Source organism: Arachis stenosperma, chromosome 5 (genome assembly GCF_014773155.1).
Source record: "Arachis stenosperma cultivar V10309 chromosome 5, arast.V10309.gnm1.PFL2, whole genome shotgun sequence".
Taxonomy (NCBI): domain Eukaryota; kingdom Viridiplantae; phylum Streptophyta; class Magnoliopsida; order Fabales; family Fabaceae; genus Arachis; species Arachis stenosperma.
The window spans coordinates 122,833,451-122,854,580 of NC_080381.1; the positions used below are offsets into that span (position 1 = coordinate 122,833,451).

General features: G+C 37.6%; 2 protein-coding genes across 2 annotated transcripts; one reads left to right on the forward strand and one right to left on the reverse strand.

The window, feature by feature from the left end:
* Window positions 1-9,721: 9,721 nt before the first annotated feature.
* On the forward strand, window positions 9,722-17,105 carry LOC130982052 (polyprotein of EF-Ts, chloroplastic). The gene is made up of 6 exons (XM_057905897.1): window positions 9,722-9,898; window positions 10,913-12,814; window positions 13,237-13,440; window positions 13,992-14,174; window positions 14,680-15,391; window positions 16,128-17,105. Exons 2-6 carry the CDS (start codon window positions 10,972-10,974, stop codon window positions 16,765-16,767), a joined length of 3,582 nt encoding a protein of 1,193 aa, XP_057761880.1. The 5' UTR covers window positions 9,722-9,898; window positions 10,913-10,971; the 3' UTR covers window positions 16,768-17,105.
* A 286-nt stretch (window positions 17,106-17,391) lies between these two features.
* On the reverse strand, window positions 17,392-20,929 carry LOC130982053 (uncharacterized). Its single transcript, XM_057905898.1, has 9 exons — window positions 20,730-20,929; window positions 20,596-20,652; window positions 19,985-20,082; window positions 19,539-19,608; window positions 19,200-19,248; window positions 18,462-18,550; window positions 18,335-18,382; window positions 18,068-18,127; window positions 17,392-17,803 (listed from the first exon to the last, which is right to left on the reverse strand). Exons 1-9 carry the CDS (start codon window positions 20,787-20,789, stop codon window positions 17,702-17,704), a joined length of 633 nt encoding a protein of 210 aa, XP_057761881.1. The 5' UTR covers window positions 20,790-20,929; the 3' UTR covers window positions 17,392-17,701.
* Between the last annotated feature and the right edge of the window lie 201 nt (window positions 20,930-21,130).

Below are 21,130 nucleotides of genomic sequence, written 5' to 3' on the forward strand. Positions count from 1 at the left end.
CAAGCTTTAAAATTTTCAGGTTGTCATATCTCTTTTGTTATCCTTTATACTCGACTTTGCTTTAGTGAGTTTTTATGATTTAGGTTATTTTTGCGATGCGTTTTTCTTCTACTCGGTGTTATACTCCGATCTGTGGATCAAAGTTTTCCAAGTTTTCCTACTCGGGATCTCTTTCCGACTTATGAGTCGGGTTGGTTCCCGAGTTTTTACGACCGACTTGTATAACCTCTTTACACCGACTTGTACCTCGTCGTTTTATCCTGACGACCATCTAGGTCGGTTCATGGGATTTTCACGCTTTGTCGAGCTTAAGTCGGCGCGTTTCGTAGAAAGACTTAGAAAAATAAAGGAGGATATTGAGAGATATTATGAATGAAAAAAGATCTTTATTAATCGTGAAGGTACCTTTTTGCTACTAAGGGTCTTGACAGTATATTTTCCCTTAGCCTCTACTATGATGCCTCGTTAAAAACCCCTCTCCAGAAAAAAAACCCTTTTGGGAAAAAATCATGAAGTTGGGAAAAGAGTACACCAGGGAGTAAAGTTCGCTTTTAACTATAGTACCTTTTCATATTACAAGCATGCCACGACCTTGGTAACTCAGTGCCATCCAGGTCGGTTACTTTATAATAACCTTTCCCTAACACTTCCTTGATTTTGTATGGCCCTTTCCAATTTGCGGCGAGCTTTCCATCTCCTGATTTGTTGACCCCAATGTCGTTTCTAATTAGGACCAGGTCATCTACGGCGAATGTTCTTCGAATGACTTTCTTGTTGTATCTGGTAGTCATCCTTTGCTTTAATGCCGCTTCTCTTATCTGGGCGTTCTCTCGGACTTCGGGAAGCAAGTCGAGCTCCTCTTTGTGCCCCTGTACATTTCCGACCTCATCATGGAGAATTACCCTTGGGCTTTGCTCACTGATTTCTATAGGAATCATGGCTTCTACGCCGTAGACTAGTCGGAAGGGTGTTTCTCCTGTGGCGGATTGGGGGGTCGTCCTATAAGCCCATAGCACTTGGGGGAGCTCGTCAGCCCAAGCTCCCTTTGCTTCCTGTAATCTCTTCTTCAGTCCTGCCAGTATGACTTTGTTAGCTGCCTCGGCTTGCCCATTAGCTTGTGGGTGTTCTACCGAGGTGAACTGGTGTTTGATTTTCATACTGGCTACCAAACTTCTGAAGGAGGCGTCGGTGAACTGGGTCCCATTATCTGTGGTGATGGAATAAGGTATTCCATACCTTGTGATAATGTTTTTGTAGAGGAACCTGCGACTTCTTTGAGCGGTGATAGTAGCTAGTGGTTCTGCTTCTATCCACTTTGTGAAGTAATCTATTCCCACGATCAGGTATTTGACTTGCCCTGGTGCTTGGGGAAAAGGACCTAACAGATCCATTCCCTATTTTGCAAAAGGCCAGGGGGAAGTTATACTGATGAGCTCTTCTGGTGGAGCCACGTGGAAATTTGCATGCATCTGACATGGCTGGCATTTTTTCACAAAGTCTGTTGCATCTTTCTGCAAGGTCGGCCAATAGAATCCTGCTCGGATCACTTTTCTGGCCAATGACCTCGCTCCGAGATGGTTTCCGCAGATCCCACTATGTACTTCCTCCAACACCTCGGTGGTTCTTGAGGTCGGTACGCACTTTAGTAATGGCGTTGATATCCCTCTTCTGTAAAGGACATTTCTCACCAAAGTATAATGTTGTGCTTCCCTTCGGATCTTTTTAGCCTCTTTCTCCTCTTTGGGGAGGATGTCGAACTTCAGGTATTCGACGAGGGGGTTCATCCATCCGAGGTTTAGGCCGACTACCTCAAGTACCTTTTGTTGATCCTCTGTTTTTGATACCGAGGGCTCTTGTAGGGTCTCTTGAATCAGGCTTCTGTTGTTCCCTCCGGGTTTGGTACTTGCTAACTTGGAGAGGGCGTCAGCTCTGCTATTTAGATCCCGAGTTATGTGTTTGATCTCGGTTTCCGCAAAGTGCCCAAGGTGTTCCAAGGTTTTTTTCAAGTATTTCTTCATATTGGGGTCCTTTGCTTGATATTCCCCACTTATTTGGGAAGTCACCACTTGTGAGTCGCTATAGATTGTCACCTTTGTGGCGCCAACTTCTTCTGCTAGCTTTAATCCTGCAATCAAGGCTTCATATTCTGCCTGATTGTTTGAAGCTGGAAATTCAAATTTTAAGGAGACCTCTAACTGGGTTCCTTTTCCATCTACCAATATTATGCCTGCGCCGCTCCCTGTTTTGTTGGAGGACCCGTCTACATAGAGTTCCCATGTAGTTGGTTTTCCTCTTGTTCACCTGCGTATTCTGCGATGAAGTCGGCGAGGCACTGGGCTTTAATTGCAGTCCGAGCTTCGTATCTCAAATCGAACTCGGAGAGCTCTATCGCCCATTGAACCATTCTCCCTGCAACATCCGTCTTTTGAAGGATTTGCTTCATGGGCTGGTTCGTACGGACTCTTATCGTGTGAGCCTGGAAGTAAGGTCTTAGCCTTCTTGAGGCTATTACTAAGGAGTAAGCAAACTTCTCTAGTTTGTGGTACCTTAGTTCAGGACCTTGTAGAACCTTGCTGGTAAAATAGACCGGGTGTTGCCCGACCTCGTCTTCTCTGATCAGGGCTGATGAGACAGCCCTGTTTGCGACGGATAAGTATAGGACGAGGTCTTTTTCCGGTATTGGTCGGGTCAAGATAGGAGGTTGGCTTAAGAAATTTTTGAACTCTTGGAACGCCTCCTCACATTCCGGAGTCCATTCAAACTGGCATCCCTTCCTTAACAGGGAGAATAGTGGAAGGGATTTTAGTGCCGATCCTGCCATAAATCTGGAGAGGGCTGCAAGTCGGCCATTGAGCTGTTGGACCTCTCTTAAACAAGTCGGGCTCTTCATTTCTAGGATGGCTCTGCACTTGTCGGGATTGGCCTCAATCCCTCTTTGTGTTAGCATGAAGCCTAGAAATTTCCCTGCTTCTACTGCGAAGGCGCATTTTGCGGGATTTAATCTCATCCCATGCAACCTTATAGTGTCGAAGACTTGTGAGAGGTCGGTTAAGGGGTCGACTTCTTGCTTGGTTTTTACTAACATGTCGTCGACGTATACCTCCATTAGGCTCCCTAAATGGGAGGAAAACATTTTGTTCATCAGCCTTGGTACGTGGCTCCTGCATTCTTTAGTCCGAATGGCATGACCACGTAGCAATAGTTGGCTTTTGGTGTGATGAACGATGTTTTCTCTTGGTCGGGTTCATGCATCGGGATTTGGTTATATCCCGAGTAGGCGTCCATGAATGATAGGTATTGGTACCCTGAGCTGGAGTCCACCAGGGTATCAATACTTGGTAAGGGATAAGGGTCCTTAGGACAGGCCTTATTCAGGTCGGTATAGTCGACGCACATCCTCCATTTACCATTTTGTTTTTTGACTAGCACTACATTGGCTAGCCATGTTGGGTATTTGACCTCTCTGATAAAGCCGGCTTCCAGGAGCGCCTGTACTTGCTCTTCTACTATGGAGGCCTCTCTGGGCCGAGCTTGCGTCTTCTTTGCTGTACAGGTCGGGACCCTGGGTAAACCGAGAGCCTATGAGACATGAGCTCGGGATCAATCCCGGGCATGTCGGAAGCCTTCCAGGCGAAGAGGTCGGAATTAGCTTTTAGGAGTTCACCCAACCTTTGTTTCAGGGTTTCCCCTAGGTTGGCTCCTATGTAAGTCGTTTTGCCTTCCTCTTTACCGATTTGTATCTCCTCGGTTTTTCCACCCGGCTGGGGTCGTAGCTCTTCTCTTGTCCTTGTCCCACCTAACTCTATGGTGTGGACTTCTTTGCCCTTTCCTCTCAGATTCAGGCTTTCGTTGTAGCACTTCCTTGCCAATTTTTGGTCTCCCCTCACCGTTGCTATTCCTCCTGGAGTCGGGAATTTCATGCAGAGGTGAGGGGTTGACACTACTGCTCCAAGTCGATTAAGGGTAGTTCTGCCAATTAAGGCATTGTAGGCTGACCCTTCATCGATGACTATAAAGTCTATACTCAGAGTCCTTGATTTTTCCCCTTTTCCGAAGGTGGTGTGAAGGGGTAAAAATCTCAGTGGCTTTATTGGCGTATCCCCTAACCCATATAGAGTGTCGGGGTAAGCTCTCAATTCTTTTTCATCTAACCCTAGCTTGTCGAAGGCGGGCTTGAAAAGGATGTCCGCCGAGCTCCCTTGGTCTACTAGGGTTCTGTGGAGATGGGCGTTGGCTAGGATCATAGTTATCACCACGGGGTCATCATGCCCGGGGATTATTCCTTGCCCATCCTCTTTTGTGAATGATATAGTGGGGAGGTCGGGTGTCTCATCCCCGACCTGATAGACTCTCTTCAGATGTCTTTTGCGAGAAGATTTGGTGACTCCACCTCCCGCAAATCCTCCTGAGATCATGTGGATGTGTCTCTCAGGGGTTTGTGGTGGAGGATCTCTCCTATCCATATCCTCTCGCTTTCTCTTTCCATGGGTGTCCGACCTCTCCAAGAGATATCTGCCAAGCCGACCTTCTCTAGCCAGCTTTTCTATCACATTTTTGAGGTCGTAACAGTCGTTGGTGGAGTGACCATATATTTTATGGTACTCGCAATACTCGCTGCGACTTCCCCCTTTTTTGTTTTTAATAGGTCTTGGGGTTGGCAGCCTTTCAGTGTTGCAGATCTCTCTGTATACATCCACTATAGAAGTCTTTAGAGGAGTATAAGAGTGATACTTTCTGGGCCTTTCGAGACCGGGTTCTTCCTTCTTCCTGACTTCCCTTTCCCTTTCCCTAGAGGAGGAAGTAGGTCGTGAACTCAGGTCTCTTAATTTGGCATTCTCTTCCATGTTGATGTACTTTTCGGCCCTTTCTTGTACATCACTTAGAGAAACGGGGTGCCTTTTAGATATGGACTGTGAGAAGGGGCCTTCTCTAAGTCCGTTGACTAACCCCATTATTACTGCCTCTGTGGGCAGGTCTTGGATCTCTAAACATGCCTTATTGAACCTTTCCATGTAGGCTCGTAGAGACTCTCCGACCTCCTGTTTTACTCCCAGGAGGCTCGGTGCATGTTTTACTTTATCCTTCTGAATTGAGAACCTCATCAAGAATTTCCTGGAGAGGTCTTCAAAACTAGTAATGGATCTCGGGGGGAGGCTATCGAACCACTTCATCGCTGCTTTCGATAAAGTGGTCGGGAAAGCCTTGCATCTCGTAGCGTCGGAGGCATCAGCTAGATACATCCGGCTTTTGAAGTTGCTAAGATGATGCTTTGGATCCGTAGTTCCATCATAGAGGTCCATATCAGGGCTTTTGAAGTTCGTTGGAACTTTTGCCCTCATTATGTCCTCGCTGAAAGGATCTTCTCCGCCTGGGAGTTGATCTTCTCCTTCGTCGCGGGAGTTCTTGAGAGAGGATTCTAGCTGCAAGAGTTTTCTTTCTAACTCTTTTCGCCGTTCCATCTCTTCCTTAAGGTACCTTTCGGTTTCCTTTTGCCTCTCCCGCTCTTGTTCCAATTGCTCCAGGCGGCTATGGACTAGTCCCATCAATTCAGTTACGTGGGATGGTCCACCCTTTTCTGATTCACGACCATCTGAGGAGTTTACCTTTGGATTCTTCATTCCAGAGGTACCCTCTCTGTGTTGGTCGTTATCTTGATGTTGGGCTGTGTCTTCATTGTCATTGCCCATGCCTAGATTCTCTTGCTCAGAATCTGTTTCGACATGGCCTTCTTCATGGGATCTTTCTGCCATCGAGGGATGATCTCTCGGGTCCCCGGCAACGGCGCCAATGTTACGGTGGGTAACCGGAGATTAGTCCAATGGATGGCGTTCGGCGGCCCAAGTGAGTGATGGAGGAGGACTCCAGGTAGGTCCGCAACTCGGGAGGCACCGTCCGACTTGTGCTCGCGTGTGAATGGGGGGTGGTACCTGCAAAGACACTCCGATGCCTAAGTTAGCAAGGGTGTAAGCAGGTCTTAGAGAGTATTGGACTTAGGAATACCTGAGGTGTGTCAGTGTACTTATAGTGGTGAGCCAATAACCACCGTTGGAGTAGTGCCGTATCTTTAGGATAATAACCGTCCCATTATCTTAGGGAGGTTAAGATATGGCTTTATGAAGTGGTTAGAGAGATTTCAGGGGCGGTTACCCATTTGAATGAGTATTTATCTGCCAGCTAATCTCACAACCGACTTCTTCGTACCAAGTCGGGGTTGACACCGACCTCTAGAATGGAGGTGGGTGCTTTGCTAGGCTTAATCTATTGGATCAGGCCTTTCGATTGGACCTGGGCCCTTAACATTGGGCCGGGGTATGAACAATGCCTATCAAAATCTAGCTAGACCATTAATTTTTTGATAAATGTTCTCACCCTACTTCAAAAGAGCCTTTATTAAATTTTAGATAATACTAAAATCATTTCACTATATGTAGCCGAAGCAATTAGTTAACTAAAGTTTGATATAATGCTTCTATCATTCTATGACATGATGTATCATACGCTCTCACGTTTTTAATATGTGCATTGATCATAGACATATACAGATTGGGAAAATTCTTCGTTCTGAAATCTAAAACCTAGTTGAATAATCCTAACTATACAAATTCAATAACTTGATGTTGGAGCTATTCTTCTATGAGATCAATTTTATATAATATCATGTTCGATAAGTTTATGCGATGTCCAAATCATGAGATATTATACATGTGATAACATGACAAAACATCAATAATAATAATAATAATAATAATAATAATAATAATAATAATAAATCCTTTAATATAACTCTAAAACGTCATCAATAATAATAAATAAAAAATATTATATAATCAACAAAATTTATATTTTTTGTCAATAGATGGCTAATTCTAAATTGTAATATATCTAAAATATTGGCTAAATATTAATTTAAAAATATTGGTTCTCAACATTTTTCATAATAAATTGTAGCTAGCTATTAGGTTCAAGTCATGATTTAATTAATTAATGTATACATCCATAAAATGTAGGTATTATTTCAACATCTTAACTAACTCGTTTGCGGATGGCACATTGAACAATGAATATCGTATATATCCGTGTTTGGTAGATTATTATATGCATTATTTTGTGCACATGTTGATAACTTCCGACTATTTTATATATGAATAATGCTAAGTGTACACTAAAATTAGTCATTAGTATAAAATATATATTAAAATATAAATATATATTAAAAATAAATTAAACCATACATGTATTTATACACAAATATATTAGTGATTGATTTTAGTATAGAAATAACATTTTTATTTATATATTTGCTATATCACTATATACTCCACGGAAAACAATTGATTGACCAGGAAATTCTAGTGTCATGGCAACGCAAATGATGGGATTATGAAACTGCCGTTTTTGTTCAAACTGAAACCTTTGCAATCCTTTTTCATTAGCAGCAACTCCGAACCTAAAAATTGTAGCATTTTATAGTTTATATCATGAAAATTATGGCGTTTCGTAATCCGTGCAATTGTTGATATATTAATAGATGAGAAAACGCATTTGTGTATATATTGAAAAATTTTTAAAAAGTGAAAAAAAATATTTGTTGCGCACAATAATTAAGTTTTTTTTTCTAAAAATAGAGAGGCTCGAATTCGCAACCTCTTAAGTGAGTATAAAAAGATTATGTTATTTGAGTTATAACTCGTTCATACAATAATTAAGTTACTACAACAATTCTTAGTTATCGTTATCATATTTAAAATAAAGAAAGCTGATATTTGACATAAAATTAGAAAAATAAATTTAGCACGTAAAACATGAAATGATAACAATATATAAATCATAAAATTATTTGACCTAATATAAATTTTAAAATTAATTACCAACTTGGTGAGATAATGTGTTAATGACCAATTTGATTAAATTTTTTAAATAAGTTCTTTTAAAAAATGAGTTTAAAATATAAGGATTTTTATTAATAACAACTTTTAAATAAATTATTTTGTGTTTGAAAAATTATTATAGAAATTTTTATTTTAAAGTTGTGCATTAAATAGAAATGATAAAATAACTTTTGAAAATAGAAAAAGTCACATTTTTTAATTTTTTTAAAAACTCTTAAATAACTTTTTAAAAAATAAAAAATTTATTTAAAAAATTATACCAAATACTATTAATATAATTTTTTATAAATTAAAAATTGAAAAAAGTAATTTTTTGATGTTTTTCAAACGAACCCCTAGTCTTTTAAGTAGGGTTCAAATTTTGGATTGTGCACGGAGCAGCAAATTTGGAAGGGTTGCCCCCTTATATTATACACACGGCCTCTACGGTAACCAAATCTGGATTAGTCAGTCCAAAAGCATGGATAAATAACGGATGAAAAACCAAAAAAATTCAGAATCTATTAATGTATTCATATAGTAATATAGAAAAATTTTGAGATTAAATAAAAATTTTAATTATTGTTTATATTACTCATTGCTAAGGTTTGAAGCCACCATTGTTTGACGCAGGGGCAATTTAATATTGTCAATAAAATTGTGTTTATTTATAGGCACAAAAAATATAAATAAAGAGACACAAAATTGACATAAATATAAATATTGTGTTTAAATATATAAAATTAGTATATTTGTATTCTTAACTTATTTTTTTATTTTTTCTTTCATTATTTTTATTAATGTTTCATAGTTATATTTTCTTATCAATATATTTCTTCTTAAATTTTTGTAAAAAAAAAAAAAAGAGTAAATTGAATCTTTATAATTTTTTCTTTTTTTATTTAATTTATAACTAAATAAAATACAAAATGATTAATTTTTATGTTTTTATCTTTTATATTTTATTTTTAATATTCTATTTTATTCTATTTTCAGAACTAATTGCAGCTTAATAGATTCACATTATGACCGTTAAAAACTGCTATTCTCCATTCAAACCAAATCCAGCAGCATATTATGGAAGTTCCTAACCACCGTTATCAGCTTACAGTTGAGTCCCACCTTAACAACCATTATTGGATGGAATTCCAAACCATTATTTTTTCATCCAACAAAAATAATCATAACATACCGTTCTTCCATAGACATAATAGGGTTTAGTCTTAAATTCTTAGTAAGACTAAACAAATGAATGCAACTTGTTGAAAATTCTAACTAATTGGTGTATAATAAATGCCCTTTTATTAATTTGATGTCAATATAAAAATTTTACATGGTCCTTAAATCATATCCATGAGTTTAGATAATTTTTTAAATAATAAATTTAAAAATTAATTATTTTTATTAATATGATAATATATAATTGATATAATGCAAAAAATAATATTTTATTAATCAATCTAATTTTTTGAAAAAAAAATCCCTAAAACTTAAGTATAGGAAAGGAAGAACCAGATGCTCAATTTTTTGGTTTGTCGCTAGCTTACTTGTATGCACAGAGTGAGATTTAAACGTCCGATATTTGTTTAACCGGACGAGCGAATTGACTAGTCGACCGACTTAAGTTGATTTTTTTTTGTCGGTTAACCCAAGTTGGTTGATGCCCAATGTTATTTGCTGTTTAACTTTGTGCTACGATATTAACAAAAAGAGATTGTACTACGATAAAGGCCCAAAATACCAACTCAATGGGCCATATATACATGGGCCTGTCTCTAAGCTGAAGAAGCCCATTGAGCAGAACAAAAGGAAGAAGAAGACAAAACAGAGGAAGAAGAACATCGTTTCAGCACGAAGATAAGGATTTAAAGCCTCGCCATTCATTTCCCTCCTTCCACTTCCCCACTTTATCGTCAACACCCATTCCCAGTTGCACCATAAAGACTCCGTTTTTGCAATTTCTTGTGTTTCTGAACTTCAGGGACCCAACTTTCTGTGAAAATTTTTATTGGCCCTTTGAAGCTTCCTAGGTACTGTTTCTGCTTCACACACTGATGCTTGTTAATATTTCCGTTTGGCCTGTGAAGTTTCTTATCACTGTGGTTTTTTTGGTGATGTGTTTTCATTGCTTAATTGAACTTCGGTTACTGTTGCAAGCTCTATCTATAGCAAATTGGAAAAAAGGATGGTGCTTTTTCTAGCTTAATTCACTATTCTAGCTTCTAATTTTGCTGAAGCACTCTGAGGTTTCATGGTCTCATCAATTATCTGCATGATTTGCTGCTCTATGAAATTGATAAAAAAAAATAATAAATAAAGCTTTGTTTATTGATTTATTTGGTTTAGTTGTAAGCATTATTTGCAGTCTACACTTTCCTATCTTTCTTTTTCTTTTTCATAAAATTTAAAAGAATATAATTTGTGAGGTGGAAATTCAGATTGTACTTAACTCATGGTAATTTTGATATGTGGTGTCATTTAGCATCATGTTGTTGTGCTACATTGTGACTTGTGATGGAATTTCAAATACCCAGGTTGATAATTGTGCTTTTCTTATTTCGAAAATGACTTTGATGGAGAAAATAATTGGACTTGGAGTTTGAACATTTCTAAGCATCATGCTTGAATGAAGTGATAAGATGTATATAAATCATGTGTAAGCTTAATATAAAATATTGTAAAGAAAATTATATCACCATTAACCACATTCATCGGGTTAGCGTAGACGAAATTGAAGTCTTTGTATGTAGAATTTGTCTTGTAGGTTGAAGAGTTAATTGACTATCTTTCTAATATCAACTCTTACGCTGCAATGTTAAGTTTTCCATGGGGTTATGCCAACTTTGATGTAGCCAGTGTTAGTATCTACTCATGATTGTTATGTCCTGTGGATTATGCATTTGTAAGATTTTGGTTGCTGAACCAATTAAATGATTTCTATCCGAAAGCGTCATTATTTTATTTTCATATATAGTGGATACTTGTTATATAGCTTCTGATGTAAGGCATACTGACAATTCACATCTTTAATATGTTTTCTGAAGGTAACACAATATGAACAGATTTTGATATATATATACTAAGTTCTACAATTTAAGCCAACATGAATTCTGTAATCCCATGCTCCGTCGGCAATGTTTCGCTAGTTCCTGGAATTGCCTTTTCGACAAGGAAGAGTAATTCTTCAACCAGGCTCAGTTTGCCGAGGAGTTCCGTAAAACAAGGATCATCAACTTGGAGATATCGCTTACCCTCATTTGTTGCCAGTGGAGTATTTTCACATAACACAAGGAGATGCAGTTTTCATAAAAAATCAAGAACTTCCATATCAGCCACGGAAACAGATGTAGTAGTAGAGGAACCAGGTTCAACTGTGACGGATGAAGTTTCTGATGGAACTCCTCCTGATGAAGTTGGAACAACTGAAGATTCATCTTCTAAGACTGATGCTAATCCTGCTTCAGCTAAATCCAGACGTTCAAGACCCCCAAGGAAAAGTGAGATGCCTCCGGTAAAGAATGAGGATTTAATTCCCGGGGCAACTTTTACCGGGAAAGTAAAATCTATCCAGCCATTTGGTGCCTTTGTTGATTTTGGGGCTTTCACAGATGGGCTTGTTCATGTTTCTATGTTAAGTGATAGCTTCGTTAAGGATGTTAATAGTGTTGTTTCTTTAGGACAAGAAGTGAAGGTGAAGCTTGTTGAAGTGAACTCCGAAACTCAGCGTATTTCTCTCTCTATGCGTGAAAATGTTGCCCCTAGTAAGCAACGTAAAGATACACCAACTAATACTACCAATAAACCTGAACCTGGGAAGAGGAGCACTCCAAAACCAAGTCAGAAGAGAGATGCTGCGAGGAAAAGCACAAAATTCGTCAAAGGGCAGGATTTGCAAGGTACAGTGAAGAATTTGACAAGGAGTGGTGCTTTTATATCTCTTCCTGAAGGGGAGGAAGGATTTCTACCCATATCGGAGGAATTGGATGAAATTGGGAGTGCTATGGGAACCACATCACTGGAGGTTGGTCAAGAAGTCGACGTACGTGTTTTGCGTACAAATAGAGGACAAGTAACATTGACTATGAAGAAAGAGGAAGATGTTATAGAGTCAGACTCACTTATTGGCCAAGGGGTTACACACACTGCAACAAATCCTTTTGCTTTGGCCTTTCGTAAGAATAAGGATATTGCTGCATTTTTGGATGAGAGGGACAAAAGTCAAAATGAAGTTGAGGAACCAGAAACTAAAAGCATTCCACAAGAAATCGAGGGAGCTGTCGAGCAGGGGGAAACTGTGTCAGATGTTTCTGATGTGCAGGTTGAACCAGAAAGTGCAGGTAAGTTGACAGAAGATGTTCCTGCTGCAGAAAAGCTTGCTGAAGATGATGTTTCTGAAAGTGAGAAAGACGTAGAAGCCAGTGCACAGGCTGGTTCCTCAACAGCTGTTGTGGATGACGAAAGCAATGTCTCAATCCCAACTTCAGGTATAGATGTTACCACTGAGACGGAAACAGAGGTGGCTTCCGAAAGTTTGGCTAATGCTGCAGAAAAGCTTGCTGAAGATGATGTTTCTGAAAGTGAGAAAGACGTAGAAGCCAGTGCACAGGCTGTTGTGGATGACGAAAGCAATGTCTCAATCCCAACTTCAGGTATAGATGTTACCACTGAGACGGAAACAGAGGTGGCTTCCGAAAGTTTGGCTACTGCTGAGAATCTATCTAACACAAATACAGTTATCGATGAAGCTATCCAGGCAGATGACACAGAAAGCAATGTAAAAGATGACTCGTCCGTTGACATTGTTAATGAGAACATTGTAGAAAGTGGAGTTGATCTTGCAGAAGAGGAAAAAGAATCACAAAGTTCTAATGAAAAGGAAGAAGTTGCTGCTTCAGCATCAACCGTCAGTGATGTATCAAGTGCACCAGTTTTCCAAGAAAGTTCAGGTTCTGTGTATTCTGTGCACTTTCTCTGCTGAACAAATCCATGTCTAGTTCTATGCCTTACTTATATTTATATGTGGTAATACTGATTGTAAGCCCACTCACAAAATGGTAACTGAAATCAAACATATTTTGTGCTATAGCACATGCATGTACAAGAGCATTCTGTTTATTTTATTAATTATTGAATAATATTTTCATTGCATCATAAATAGATGACGATGTTGAACAAATGTTATGCATCAATTTCTTTTCTATTAAAATTGTTATATTTATCTTTATATATTACATGATATTAGACCACCACTGTTGTTTCAGTGTGATCACAATGAAATACTTTTATGTTACTGGAACAATTGATCTCATCATTATTAGCATAGTTAACAAGTGGAGGATTTTCTTTTTCCCCATTTAATTAAAAACAGATGGAACAGAAGAAAGTGATCAAATTCCTTCTCCTGAAAGTCCTGCCACTGAGGTTGTGGAAAACCTCATTGATGAACCTAAAGAAGATGTGCAAGAGCAAATCTCTGCCACAGAGAATGGAACTGTTCCCGAGAACAAAGACGTTGATACTGTTTTGATTGGACAAAATGGCGAGTTGTCTCCTGAGGACAGCTCGAATACAGGTTATGATTCAATTTCTTTTCAATTCCTGCTTGTCTAATTTGCTTTCGTCTAATGAATTAATAAAATTGGTTGTAAGTTCTCTGGAATTAGTGTTTATTTTCTCTCCATACATTATATATTAACTAACCTCTTCATAGAGATTATATGATATATTGATTTTACCTGAGTCCCTGCCATTTGTAAAAGTATGCACTAATCTCCCTCGAGATTTAGACTGTTTGAGGTTTGGTTATGTGACACTTATCTCCTCTATAAACGTGATTTTGATCTTTCATGGGGAGGTAACTGTAAGCATAACAAATCAAGGAAGGGTGCTGTGTACACTATCGCATAATGTCAAGGGAGGTCAACGTAATTTATGCTCTCTATTAATCACAGTACATGTGATTCATTCTTTTCATTTTGAATGTGATCCCAATGAGTTATTTTGATCTAACTGAAGCTATTTTATATTGGCATATTTATCAAGCAGAATTCCCCCCCCTATCTGTATCTTTGTTAAAGACAATAAAAGGGAGTGTGTCTTGAAATGTTAATCCTCTTTCAACAGATGGAACTGAAGAAAAAGATCAAGTTCCCTCTCCTGAAAGTCCTGTCACTGAAGTTGTGAAGGCTTCCATCGATGCAGAAGTTGAAGATAAAGAAGTTGCAATCGCATCTGAGCAAAGCAGCACCTTTTCTAATTCTAATGGACAAGATGGCACTAATGCTTCAGATCAAACCTCAACTAAAGGTTAAAACTTCATCTTATTCGCATCCTGTGGCATTCGACATGTTTTTGTGTGTCAAATTGGCATAAACATCACAAAAATACTTGAGCTTGTACATGCATTTTAGCTTTTACTGTCAAAATTTCAAATTTGAAATTCTAAAGCATTTCGGATATAGTAAAGTATATAATAGGTGAAGAGTTGCATGGTTGCTATAAATTTGACATATCATGGCTGTGCGTTACATGTATACTTAGACTTCTCATTTTTCCATCTTTTACATTGTTTCACTATTTGTGATTGGATATAATGTAACATGGTCCTATTGTAGTTTAGGTCAATCAATGCACATGCTTCGCAATTCAATGTTGATCAATGGGCTAACTTTGATATATTAAATAGATCAGAACTTTGACCAACAATCCTACACTGATATTTCATGGTTTTCCAGCCTTTGTATGTTCTGCTTCGCATTCTCACATAGGATGTCTAATAGCAAAATTCCTGTCCCTTTCTTATGGAGTGCAGCAACTATATCTCCGGCACTTGTAAAGCAACTTCGAGAAGAAACAGGAGCTGGAATGATGGACTGCAAAAAGGCTCTTTCCGAGACTGGAGGGGACATTATTAAAGCACAAGAGTATCTTCGAAAGAAGGGGTTATCAAGCGCAGAAAAGAAAGCAAGCAGAGTAACCGCCGAAGGAAGAATAGGCTCTTACATTCATGACAGCCGAATTGGTATCTTGGTAGAGGTAAACTGTGAGACCGATTTTGTCTCCCGAGGCGAAATTTTCAAAGAGCTGGTTGATGACATAGCCATGCAAGTAGCCGCGTGTCCTCAAGTTGAGTATCTTGTCACCGAAGATGTTCCTGAGGAAATTGTGAACAAAGAAAAAGAGATAGAAATGCAGAAAGATGATCTCTTGTCAAGACCAGAGCAGATAAGATTGAAGATTGTTGAAGGGCGTATAAGAAAAAGACTTGAGGAGCTGTCATTGCTTGAGCAGCCCTACATTAAAAATGATAAACTTGTAGTAAAGGACTGGATCAAGCAGACTATTGCAACTATTGGTGAAAATATCAAAGTTAAGAGGTTTGTGAGGTTCAACCTCGGAGAGGGTTTGAAGAAGAAAAGCCAGGATTTTGCTGCCGAAGTAGCTGCACAAACTGCGGCAAAAGAAGCTCCTACACCAGCCAAAGAGCAACCAGCTGCCGTGGAAGCCAAGGAGACTGAACAAAAGTAAGCAGTTTATTACTTTTCACAAATTAAATTCAGGAAAGAATCTACTTGAGTTGAACTTAATGGTGCTAAAAATTGCATAATTATGTTAATGGCTTCTCATTTTGCTACAAATCTTTGAAGTACTAAAATGTAGGTTTACATTAGAAAAAGATCCTCTAAAGTGAGAAGTAGTAAAGTGATAAAGTGATTCGCACTATCTTAATTAAGAGTGATTAAATACTTACTTTCTCACTTTACTAACCTCCTCACTTTAGAGGAACTTGATCCAGCTCAATAATAACGGGGTGGAAGCAACAGTATAACACACTTGTTTTTCTTCGCTTCTGTAGTCACATATGATATAAGTTACTCTCTTTATGAAAACTAGTGTATTAATGTGCACTAGTGTCCCTCTTAATGCACCTTTTTATAAATTAAATGTGTAACAAGTGTAAAATTAGTTAAGTAAATGTTTTATACTCTAAGAGGTCTCCGATTCAAGTTTTAGAATTAGCCAAAAAAAATGTGTATTATGGATTATATGTATTGAAGGTTATTTTGTTTAATATTAGGTTTTTCAAGAATGTATTTTTCTCCCTACATTTTAATGTTATCTTTGATTAAACGAAGATGGTATATGTGCATGTCTGTTTAATGTTTATACATATTTACTCTAGAGTTTACATGGCCAAATCCCAAGTAAGAAGAAAACTGATGCCTTACAAGTCCTAAATTGTTTCACATTCTGCTGCAGGCAATCAACAGTTGCAGTCTCTGCTGCATTGGTCAAGCAACTAAGGGAGGAAACTGGAGCAGGAATGATGGACTGCAAGAAAGCTCTTGCCGAAACCGGAGGGGACCTTGAAAAGGCCCAAGAATACCTCAGGAAGAAGGGTCTCTCAACAGCCGACAAGAAATCCAGCAGGCTAGCAGCCGAAGGCAGAATCAGTTCGTACATTCACGACTCGCGCATTGGGGTACTAGTTGAAGTGAACTGTGAAACTGACTTTGTTGGTAGAAGTGAGAAATTCAAGGAGTTGGTTGATGATCTTGCGATGCAAATCGTGGCCTGCCCACAGGTGCAGTATGTATCCATTGAAGATATTCCGGAGGAAATTGTGAAAAAGGAAAAGGAGATTGAGATGCAGAGAGAGGACCTAGCTTCAAAACCAGAGAACATCAGAGAGAAAATCGTCGAGGGAAGGGTTACGAAGAGGCTTGGGGAGCTCGCGCTTCTGGAGCAGCCTTTTATTAAGGATGACAGTGTCTTGGTGAAGGACTTGGTGAAGCAAAGTGTAGCTTCCATTGGAGAGAACATTAAAGTAAGACGTTTTGTTAAGTTCACTCTTGGGGAGAGTGCTGAAAATGAAACAAAACCAGAACCAGAGGCATAGAATGAAGAGAAGTGCCATAAAGCAATGTAGCAATTTACAATAGCATGTGAAGCTTGGTTTGCATCAGGGTGAAACAAATTTTGAAGAGAGCAAATTTGTTTATTCATAATAACCAAATGTGCAATCGGCATGGACACAATTTTCTTTTTACTGATCTGTATCTACATTGAGATACACGAGGACCATATATTTTGTTAATTATGAGTTTGTAAGCTGAAAATATGAACTAGTTGATGCATTTCTCAATTTTGAATCATCAGTTTCAATACTGTCTGATATTCAATAGTTCATAATCCATACTTGTAATGTTAATGACCATTTTATCAAGGTTTTGAAAATTGAATGGGTAGAACTATAGGTTCAATGGATATAATAAAATAATCTATATGTATGAAATATATACAATTATTTTATAAAATAATTTCGTGTTTTATTATTTCAGTCTGACTCAGTTAACCCAATCAAATCAGCTAGTTCGGTCTGGTTTTCAACCATGCATTTTGTCAAAAACTTTGAAAAGGATAGCTACCTTGTTTAGATTTGGCTTTTCTAAAATGAGGTATGTAAGGCCAAGAGTGAAATTAATCACATTTGGATTATTTACTGGAATCTACACAATGAAAGTAAAACAAGTTCAACCAGAGTTACTTTTCTTGTCATGGATAACATAGCACTGATAATTAAGCACACAAAATTAGAATATTGCCCTAAATCAAGTATTTTCAATAAGAAATCCCCACACTTTATAGATTCATAAAGTCATTTGATTTCATGACAAGAGGATCCTTCCTCAACTATTGAATTCACATATACGCACAAGTATAAAGGAATCATTACTTAATGTGCAAGAGCATTTTAAACTAGGAAATAAAATAAAAAAAACAACAACAACAAACTTTCTCCTTTAATCATACTTGTCTGTGCCAAATGCCTTTTAGCTTTGATGCTTTCCTGGGACAAAACGCCAGAGGTCAACGGCAATGTCTACCTCTTTCTTCTTATGAAATTTGTATAGCTTCGGCAGATCATATCGAAGCTGTCAAAGCAAAGGGGGGAAAATCAGTTACAGCTTACAAGATGCAGGTCCATAATTATGGCTACTCCATGAATCACTGGAACAAGAAAATATATGAAAGAATCAGGTTGTTTAGGTGACCTAAGTCTTGATATTGGTCCCCATATTTTCTAAGAGACAACAATTTACACAAACAATTTCGATAAAAAACAAGGTCAATTTGGAGATAAAAAATCAAATATTATTATATGACTTAAACATCTAATACACAGTAACCTCCCTCACCTCACATAGAACTTCGGCATTGCTAGCGTTGAAATCTCTTAAAGCTGTTCGTTTCACATGCTGCGGTTAGATAAAAATTGAACCCATGGTATCAATAGAAGGTCGGAAAAAGGATAAAATGTGTTAATGCAAAGGATCAGGAAAAAAAATGCTAATGACATCTTTTTGGAATGGGAAGATCAGAGACTTCTTCAATATCGATCTGACAAGGCTCGCAGAACTCAATTACTAATAACAAGACTAGTATTTAAGATTCAGAAAACATACCTCTCTTGTGGAACTCTTATGCAATGAATAAACAGCTTGAGAAGCAACCTGACAAAGTAGTAATATTTGCAACATGGTAAATTAAAATACCCATCAATTATATATTTATGTTTATAGAGTAAAATACCTTCAAAGCAACATTGAGAAAGTCCAAATCTGCGCCCTTTTTCCGAGTTCCAAAAGGAGGATTCATGATAACTGTATCAACAATTTGGCCTAGAGTATGGACCAAGAAAATCGTATAAACCTGTTAGTTACACTAAATGAAATACTTCAAATAGCATATAATGCCTACAAGTTATACCATGAATACCCTTAAAAACTTTGATGTTACCATATAAATAAGAAGCTAAGAACTCATTCAGCAATGTTGTTTGAACTATTACACTCTCAACTGGAGATCATGGAGACATAACAAGAATCAATTTTCCATATCCATCTAAGAACAAAAATCCAGAAAAGAAAGGAGAGAAGTGCAGCAAATTGCACCAGGCAACAAGGCTTCGATTCAGACTGTTGTTGCTCCAAAATGCCAATGAAGTGTCAAGATTGACGATGAAAATCATTTTTAGTACACATAATTAAAAGTGATAAGGCAGTGCTGCAAAACCACAAGAGTTCAAACATAGACTAACTTCCCTACAAAGAAAACAACTTGGCCCCAAATATCGCCATTCAACAAATGCAAGATTCCATATTTTACTTCTAAACTCGTGCTTCCTGAAATCAACTGGTGGCTTACGACATAGAACTCAATCTTATAAATCCATTAAGATACGAATCCAATTTTTAAACATTTTCTATAACAAAGGTTATTGTTCAATACATGAACTCATAAAATGGGATGGAATGAACGGAAAGTTACCTCTCCACCTCAAGTCCATGACATTAGACTGAATAAAATCCATATCCACCTGAAGTTTTAATTAAATAAAAAAGAATGGTGTATGAATTATTAATAACCAACCTTTAAATAATTATTGAAAAATTCCATTTATTGCATCTACAGCATATAATTGACCAACTTTTATTTCATCTTTTTCTATTATAACAGTATCCCAAGCTTTATTCATTCAAGACACTTTGCCTTGATGTACAATATTCAAAATACACCAAATCTTATTGTTTAATTCAAACAAGAGACTCAGATAATGTGAAACCTTTGTAATCATTTAGAATAATATTCAACAGAGATATAAAATACCTCAAGTTCCTCAGCATTAAGAGATGCTATTTCAAGAGATTCTGGATCAATGTCAATGCTGAGAACATGTCTGATCAATGCTAACACAAATCAAGAGAATATTAGATATGTAATACAGGATTGATCTTAGAAAACGAAAATATGTATTTTGTAAGCCATTGCCGTTTGTCAAACATGATTTTGAATTTCAGAATTTATTATTTGATTACCTACAAACAATTGCTAAGTGACCATGTGCATGAAACACTGAACAGTTCCAAACTTGGAAACTATAGATTCGTTCTATACAATACTAGTAGTACACAAGTTTAGAGTTAACTATAACAAATTTGATTCTAATGTCACTCAAGTTTAGACAGCATAATACCAGGAAGCAAATGACAAACTAAAATAAGACGATCCGGTAAACGATCCTGCAAAAGTAGCAGGGAAAGGATTGAACTCACTCTGCACTCAAAAGAGCAGCTGCAACACCTAACGTACCGCAACCACATCCGAAGTCAGCCACTATTTTGTTACTTATGTCCTCAAAAGAATTTTCTGCCTGATTCATATGGATTATAAAGCAAACAAGATTTCAGCCACTGAAAAAACAGAACATTTTACTAATTTACCTTTAGAAACCTTATTCAAGTTCACAAACTACACGTCTACACATACACACCATTACACTGATTAATTTACTACAATACCCTCCCTATCAATTCCTACTGCAAGTAATAGAACTTATCCCCGGAGCATCAATAATGCACAAAGAAAATCACTCAAATAATTCAAGATGCTACTACAAACCTTAATCATATATTAATAGCCACACCAAATGTAATTCGAGTATTTGAAATGTAGCATAAAAATGGGGTGTGGTCAACTTCCACCACAAAACAAGCAAATTACATATATAAAAGACATCTTTAATGAGTAAAGTACGAACCTTTAACGTACACAAACAGATAAGGGAGAAGGAAGAACCAAAGTTCAGTACCAAACATGGCAGAAGAAAATGAATAAATAATATTACTAATAATAAAAAAAAACGAGATTGGAAGGAGGGGAATACCGTGAAGAGCATTCGAGAAGCTATATGGGGTCCCGTTGGGTACTGTTCAAGCTCCACCTTTCATCACACACACACAGAGAAAAGTGTGATCAGAAAAAGAAGTTAGTGACTATGAAAGTGAGAAAGAAAGAAACCTTGGGGTTTGGGAACTGGTCAAGACCACCGAGGAGGCCTTCCAACTGCTTCAGCTTCATAATTTCCGACGAATTTTGCCGGCGACGGCGATGAAAGGCAAGGAGTTTTTTTTTTGGGACAGGGAAAGGCGAGGAGTTAGATTTTTCTTTTTGTTGCAGCTCGCTGATGGTCGCAAACTTTGTTTCCTCACTCTTTTTTGGTTACATGATTCCTCTCGTTGCAAAAAAGGTTTTTTTGTGACCCAATAGAGCCCATTTAATTGGCCCAAATATCCGGGCTGATAAGAGTTGAACCCGAAAAATGTTGATATTTTTGGTATTCATGACCCAAAGAAAATAATATTTTTTGTCTCCACAGTTTCATAAAAATATTATTTATACACTAAAATTTGTATATAAAT

Excerpts from the sequence above, each read along its gene's own strand:
- LOC130982052 (XM_057905897.1), top strand. The coding sequence starts at position 10,972 with ATGAATTCTGTAATCCCATGCTCCGTCGGCAATGTTTCGCTAGTTCCT. Across the intron at positions 12,815-13,236 it reads AGTTTTCCAAGAAAGTTCAG|ATGGAACAGAAGAAAGTGAT; the intron begins GTTCTGTGTATT and ends AATTAAAAACAG. Across the intron at positions 15,392-16,127 it reads GCCAAGGAGACTGAACAAAA|GCAATCAACAGTTGCAGTCT; the intron begins GTAAGCAGTTTA and ends ATTCTGCTGCAG.
- LOC130982053 (XM_057905898.1), bottom strand. The coding sequence starts at position 20,789 with ATGAAGCTGAAGCAGTTGGAAGGCCTCCTCGGTGGTCTTGACCAGTTC. Across the intron at positions 20,083-20,595 it reads CTTCTCGAATGCTCTTCACG|GCAGAAAATTCTTTTGAGGA; the intron begins GTATTCCCCTCC and ends CATATGAATCAG. Across the intron at positions 18,383-18,461 it reads TTCTCAATGTTGCTTTGAAG|GTTGCTTCTCAAGCTGTTTA; the intron begins GTATTTTACTCT and ends CTACTTTGTCAG.